This window comes from Cyprinus carpio, chromosome B13, assembly GCF_018340385.1.
Source record: "Cyprinus carpio isolate SPL01 chromosome B13, ASM1834038v1, whole genome shotgun sequence".
Taxonomy (NCBI): domain Eukaryota; kingdom Metazoa; phylum Chordata; class Actinopteri; order Cypriniformes; family Cyprinidae; genus Cyprinus; species Cyprinus carpio.
Window position 1 is genome coordinate 1,353,288 of NC_056609.1, and position 7,516 is coordinate 1,360,803.

At 42.1% G+C, this 7,516-nt stretch overlaps 1 protein-coding gene across 2 annotated transcripts in view; it reads left to right on the forward strand.

The window, feature by feature from the left end:
* meis1b (Meis homeobox 1 b) overlaps positions 1 to 7,516 on the forward strand; it is a 62,055-nt gene that overhangs the window by 53,122 nt on the left and 1,417 nt on the right. The window contains exons 10-12 of one of the 2 annotated variants that reach the window (XM_042736213.1): positions 2,407 to 2,465; positions 3,403 to 3,492; positions 4,009 to 4,102. In XM_042736213.1, the coding sequence (XP_042592147.1) occupies positions 2,407 to 2,465; positions 3,403 to 3,492; positions 4,009 to 4,067 (208 nt within the window). In that variant the 3' untranslated portion in view covers positions 4,068 to 4,102. The remainder of the gene's footprint in view (positions 1 to 2,406; positions 2,466 to 3,402; positions 3,493 to 4,008; positions 4,103 to 7,516) is intronic. The other variant, XM_042736212.1, reaches the window with a different exon arrangement.

Consider the following 7,516-nt stretch of genomic DNA (forward strand, 5'->3'; position numbering starts at 1 on the left):
AAGGCAGCTGATGAAAAAGACAATTTCTTGCTTTTAATTGGCCATTTCACGTGCTGCTCGTGCTACACCTGTGCGTTTGTAATGAGAGTGGGATATTAGCAGAGGCCCTGGCAGACCCGACAGAGATAAGATCAACTGTTAGTAAAGGCGGGAATGAGCAAAACCGATCCAACATGTTACGAAACACACATGCGCTAAAAGAATGAGAAGAATCAAGTCTCCGTCCAGGTTAATTTGGCTCATAAACACTCATTTCAGTCTTTTTTTCTCAACCTTTTTTGTAAAGCTGTGTATTTTTAACCCTCCTCTTTTTACCCTACTTTGAAGGTGGCACTAGTGGCGTTTTGCTTTAAAATAGCCCCCCTGTCCCAAGCTAGGGCTGAATAGTTGGCTTCATTGTGTGCCTATGGGAAGTAGAAACTGAACAGGCCATAAACGCAGTCCTATAGTGTGGAGAGGTCGCATAAAGGTGAGCTTTTACTTCTAATGGAGGCTCCAGCTTTAGCCTGGCCCGTATGGTTCTCTGCTCCTTTTGATTGCCTTCTTAACCGTCAGCGCCAGGGCGTCCGCCTGGCTCACAGAACAGAGCCTGACCGTTCTTTTTCTTTTTCCTCACACTCCTAAACCCCCTCCCTCACCCTCGCCACCTCTCCATCCCCCTGCCTAGTATTGTGTAGCACTTATCCTTTGTTCCAGCTTTTGGCGCATCTGGCCTTAGATATAAGAATGAACGAGAGAGGAAGCTTAAGATACCTTTTATGAAAAAAGAAAGAACAGCCATTTACACAAAAAAAAAGCAAGCAGAAAAAAGGCAGAGGGAGAGCGAGTGAGCAAGGGAGGAAAATCCAAACAGCAGAGGTCAGCAGATAGACAACAGTGCCCCCCCTTTGACCCCAGCCTGAGATGAAGGCAGTAAAAGGAATGCCTAGCCTGAGACTCCCCCTGCTCTCCAGCCCGCTGCTGGTGATAAAACTCCAGACATTCTCTCATTTGATGGTGCACTGCCATGTCAATACATTCCTCCCCTGATCTTTTTTTTTAAGCCTTTAAGGTGATGTCGTAGAGTGATATTGGTGATATGAGAAAGTTGTGATCTCTGGTAAAATAAATGCAAAGAAAATAATAATTAAAATTTTACACCATGAGAGACAATCTATTACAGTAATATTACCATGGGTAAACATGAAGAGTTCTTTAAAATCACATTAATCAAGGTATGATTGGATGACTCACAAAAAAAAAAAAAAACCTTATTGTTCAATAGTAACTTTTATTTAAAGAATTGTTAAATTTATATAATAATTATTATATTGTGTATGATAATTATATATATAGTAATAAAGTTAATTATCCAAACTGCAGGTGGTTTACAGTTGCATTTTCCAATGGCTTAAACATAAAAATTTAGAGTTGGAATGATCCGTTTTATAATTAATATAGAAGAAGCTTAGCAGATGCCTATGTGAACATTTCTTTGTCTGTTAGCCCTGCTCTTTCTCTTTATCTCTCGCTTTCTCCCTCCACCCCATGCTCTCCTCCCTTGCTCTACTCAGCCTGAAAAGAGTAGCAGGGCTATTGTTTCCTTAAAAGTCTACTAATTCCCCCCTCAAAGGATGAAATGGAAGTGTCCAACTGTGGTAACAGCAGGAGGACATAAATCAAGTTGGAACCCCTGAGCATAGTCTCCTGGAGGTGACCAGGGTCACAGGGTCACTAGAGGGGATTTAGGCTGAACAAGGCCAGAGCACTCCGATGTATGGTGCAAAGAGGCTGGGGGTCAGAAGCTACAGGGGCCAAATATGTTTTTGTCACAAATGTTATGCATAATACGCAGAACTGCAGAGCAGCCTGTTCTTTTTGGCGGGGGAAAAAATCTCCTCATTGAACCCACAGTTTCATTATTCTCCACCTAGGGAGACAGAATGAAAAAGAAAACATGGCTTGTACTTATGTTCTTTGACAATGCAACACTTTTCTGTTAGCAAACATTTCCTAAACACATTAATTCCTGTGGTTCATATCTACTGTCTTACATCTGGCAACAGGGTTTGAATGGTCCAGTGGTTTAAAATAAAGTTGTTAAAAAAGAACTACATAAATAAAGGAAAACACCACTTTCGGCAAAGTGCTATTGTGCTCTTCGCTTAGTAGGCAATATATATTAAGCTAGCACAAGTTTGTACAAGTCATAAGCTTTGTGAACATTTCTGTGTTATGGAACAACTCTCCGACACTCCCACTGGAGTACTAGAGGATTAGAGAAAAAAATCCCTCAATTACCCCTCTGATTAGCTATCTGTGCTGATCTGGACAGCAGCAGGCTTGGACGTGAATGTGTTTACAGAAAAAGATAGCAAAAACTCCAGTGACTTTTCAGTCATATGTTGCATCTTGTTTTTTTTACAGGTTCATTAACGCAAGAAGAAGAATAGTGCAGCCCATGATCGACCAGTCCAACCGTGCAGGCAAGTCCCCCATAGTTTCTGTATTCAAGTCCCGTAGACGAAAGCCCCCTGCAAGCCATGCACCCGGAGGCCCACCTGCCGGTAAATACTTAGCCCAGCCTGGATGTCAACAATGATTGACCACTAAAATCCATCCAATTAACCCAAAGCACTAATCACGCTGACTTGGGCACTATATAACCCAGTGACGAAGGGAAGCGAGCAAACACGTACGATGGATTAAAGTATTGAAACCTTCCTTTATAACTACAACTGGATCTTCTCTATCCAACTTATTATACTGGAGAACTGTGGAGAGTTGTTCGGTCAAGTACAGTTAATATTAATATTTTATTTTTGAAGTGGCCATGTTTGCCTCCAGCTCAGTTCTTCCTGTTAGCAAACAGTGCCCCTGGTGCATGGCTTGTTGTGGACTGCTGTAAATGTTATTACCTGTAATAAGGTTCAGGGGGCAGGGTAGCATTAGGGACTCAGTAAAGTTCAAAGGCATTCATTGGGGTTGAGCTGTTGTTTTGACCAAATAACCCCCCAACACACACACACACACACACACACACACACACACACACACACACACACACACACACTTCGAAAAGCGTGAACTCACGGTAAGTACATCTCAATTAGCTTGTGTGTGAAGAAAAAAAAGAGATAACTTTGGTTTTCCTTCATTTTTTTTTTGGGGGGGGGGGGTTGTCTAAAAACGTTTCCTGTATTACAGAATATAGGCTTAGCTCTTTGTTCCCAGTACTTAAGCTTCATTGGGCACGTTCTGTCAAGTGTTTTATCTCTCATGAAACCCAAAGAAACTGTGTGAAATGCCTAAGTCTGCATGTGTGTTAACAGATTATGTTTCTCCTGCGACTTAAACTTAATTAAAAGCACTAATTGACCACTGTTCGTTTCCCCTACATTCCCTCACCATGCCCTCCTGCAGTAAGTCAAGGAGCTCCCTACAACCCAGATGGTCAACCCATGGGAGGCTTCGTGATGGACGGCCAGCAGCACATGGGAATCAGACCACCTGGTAAGACCTTGGCGTGTCTTCTCCTCTGACATCTCCCACCTTCCCACTAGCCCCCTCCTTCTCTTCCGCACTACGTTCTTTCTCAGTCTGATTCTAAGACCCTTGGTTTGCACAGGTGTGGTCTAATGCATGACACCCCTTTGTCCTTTCATGTTTCCTTTCTGAGACCTTTGCTTTCTAATACCCATCTTCCCAGAAGTTGCTCTTTTCTCTGAATCTAAGCCTCTTCCAACCTGTGTAACTGGTCACTGTTGCTAACCACTCATCCCCTCCCACCTCACCACTTAAGCTGCAGGATTTATCCAAAGCCAGGATTCCTTCCAACCTTTAGCCTTTGAATGCATTATTTACTTGTTTGTTTACTTATATTGTCTTATTTGTACCGTATGGTGTTCTTCTCTTTTCCTTTAATTAACTGGGAATTGTGCTTTTGTTTCTTGACCTCCTGTCTCTGAGCCGTGGTCTGTTTATTTTCTCATCTTTCGGCTCTTCTTCGATTGTTTTCTCTCCTTCTAGGGCCTATGAGTGGGATGGGCATGAATATGGGCATGGAGGGACAGTGGCACTACATGTAACCTTCTAGTTAACCAATCGCAAAGCAATGGGGGAAGTAAGTACAAAAGCAGGGTCACCAAGCATCCATAATTTCTGACATGTTTTCAGCGATTAATTTGAGTTGCGTCTACAAAATGGGTGAAACAAAAATGTCTCTTTTCCTCCAGACAACAAGTTGCTTTCTCCTGCTTACCAATACTAATATTTCCTGTACTTGTGGGTTACAAGCTCCGATCAAGAGTTTGTGTGCTTGTGTACGTGTGCGACCTGTGCTGCCCTTTCTTACTTCTGAACATTTTTGGCCATGTTACTAAAGAGTGCATAGAGTCATATATAAAAAGAGGAAATGAGTGTGGGCGAAAGAGAAAGAGAGAGAGAGCAGGAGGAGGAGGAATAGCTGTGTGGGGAAAGAGGCAAATGGAGGGTGGGGGACTGAGATTGGGGTTTTGGTCGGAGAAGGGGAGGGGTGTGTTACCATAGCAACAGACTGATTGGCAAAATGTAAGCAGTCTGGAGCAGTGCAAGGAGAGAAAAGTGCATGTCCCCAAAGTGTCATAAATATGTCTCCCTACAGTTGATGCATGAGTTACATTTATACACCAACCTGCGAGGCAATGCACAAAGAATCGCTCTCACCCTGCAGCCAAATACATAGCCACACATTTGGAAATTATGTCAGTCTTCCATGGAATGTTTTAGGTGGAGCTGCTTCTATCGACCCTGGCTTGGTCCACTATTTTCTTGTCTGTCTTTCCTAATAGGATTACTAATGGCAAAGGCAGGAAAGATGAAGGAGTGCAAAATGGAGGTGTGCACAGCAGGGTACACAGCTTAGTCCAGCCTAATTGACTATATCCAAATTAAATATGCCATCACAAGCGGTGTGACAAATGGATTTGACTTATTCTGTATACAAAAATAGCGATCATTAATGCAGTCAAGCACAGAATACCTCTGTTGTCAAAGAGACTCTATACCGCACTGTCTTTAACCGAGAGACATGGGCTGATAACACAAGCTCTGTGCTTTAAAACATCACGTACCCGCTTTGTGTGTGTATCTAAACACTGAAAGTGTTTCCCGGTGTCCAAATGGCTGCGTACAGCAGCTGCCATAGTTCCCAGAAAAGACGAGAGAAACCTGCTTTAAACAGCCTCAATTTGCTTGCCGAATTCTGTAATTGGGCCACGTGTGGAATCTTAGATGAGATGGGTTGAGGGGAAAAAGAGAGCGATTGAGAGGGGGAAATGGGGAAAGAAAAAGAGGCAGAGTGTGACAGAAATATGTCGCCATGGTGAAGAATGCCTGGTCTTTATGGCTTCATAGCTGAAATTTCCTAGCTTGTCTAATTTAAATATTGTTACTATAGTTTCTAGGTCAATTAAATGTAAGTGATGTGTTTTATACGTCGCGACCAATTAAATTAATAGGTTATTACAAAAAAAAAAAAAAAAATGTTATCTTATTTGATTAAGAGACCAGGGCTTTATTATATTTTATAAGCAATTTTCATTAGTTGAGGAATTCTCCTCAAGGCGAGATTAAGCAGTTATTTGCTGGGAAGTCCCAAGACCTGAAATTAAGGTGTTCCAGGCAGTCACACTGCAACATTTCTTAAAACCAAAGCCAATTAAACCTACTTAGCAAAGCGTTATGCTTTCTGCCCATGATGATTATAGAGCTTATAGCTCTCCGAAACAATACACCTGTCAGCGCGGATAAAGCCTAGCTACTCAAGCAGAAGAGGTTGAGTCTTTGATAAGCGAGGGAACAACTGTTTTATGACCATTTCCCCCTGTACCGCTCTTTGTGTTTCGTCAACAAAATTAGCCAAGAGTGGCCAAAATTTTTTCATTTTAATTTCAAGACAATAGAGAGCGCAGAGAGCATTAATTATGGGCATATGGACAAAAATGTCGCCCTCCCCGTCTATACTTGGACACAGCTGGTATGCTTTGGTGAGCTGGAAGCTCTGCTGGAGACTCCTTTGTCTGAAATTTCATTCCTCCCATTCATTAAGCAGAAGTTTGTTAACCTTTTGCAGGGTCAAGGTACCCATTTTTCTGCTCTGAACTTTTACTTTTAAGGGGGAAAGGGTCTTTGGGGATTTGGCTCCTGTATTGTCCATGTCAAACATCCCCTGTTGATTCGGTCCCATGGCACCTCTGAAAATAGACAGGCAAGGAACTCAATGTATTGATTGACTTATTAAGTGAAAAACCACATTTGCAACGTCTGCCCTTTTCACATCCAAGCATTGCTTTTCTGATAGACTGGATGTTTTGCTTCCTCACCAAACAACGTGTTCAAGGATTGAAATCAAATACAGTTGATGACCCCTCAAAAGCTCGGGTCAGTCCTTTAGTAGTAAATAATTGCAGGGGCATACAGATTACCGCTTCAGTGCTAGTGCAAAACACCAACCATTATATATGCCATGCTGAAGCTGAAACCTAAAGACCTACAACCAGGGCAATAACAAAAGCTGTTTTTTTTTTGTTTTTTTTTATTTCAAGTTTAACTTGAGGTTGATTTGTTGCTTTGTATTGCCGCTGTCACAGGGTTAGTGGCCTTTCTGCTCATGGCACGTGCAGTCACCCAGGTGTGGCCTCTCAAGTGACGGCCTTTGTAAATTTTCACCTTTCGTCTTTAATTTAAGCACAATGGTGGCGTTTCTCTGAGGGGCTCTCAGAGTGAGCCACAGACCTTTGCTCATTGTGTTTAAAGTGAGATAAGTGAGGGGAGAACGTAGAATAAAGGCATGGCTTATTTTACCTCATTTGTCATTGTTGCGGCTTCCTCTGGCATAAAGACTTGGCTCGTGGACACACAGCAGTTCATTTCCACCTATGTGCCATTTAGTGTTAGACTTTCATTTATATCATTTATCAAAAGTACAAACTTTCCTAGCATGTGATTAAAATTCTGAGAGAGAGTAGATTTATGGAAGAAAAATTGTTGTAAAAATTATCATGTAAAAAAAATAAAGCCAGTGCCTTTTAGAATATAAACACATCATAGTCACAGTTATCCAGTGGTGAGCCAGTTTTATAGATTTCAGCACAGCATTGTTCTTTGAGATTCATATAATATTAGCTAATTAAGCCTAATAACAGCTACATATTGACCTTCTGGTTGACCTCAGTGAAGGACAACCTTCCGGTTGACTAGTCAGGTATGACTGTGGCGGATTCCAGACCTGATGGATGCGACACTGAGTACAGATCCCTGGTGCAAGCAGCAGCAAAGTGCTATGTTCAGGCCAGTAAGTTAGTCCCTAGAGAGCCACCCTCTCCCACTACACGGATTCCTCTTCTAGTCTCTTCCCATTCATTACAGAGGACAGTCCTCTCTCAAAGGCTTCTCTTACAACCACATGACTCATATGCTTTCTGGTGCTGTGATTGTAGAGTCAAACCTTCCATGTAAAGGAAACGATTGGTTTGATGACCTTCCAAAATATAATAAT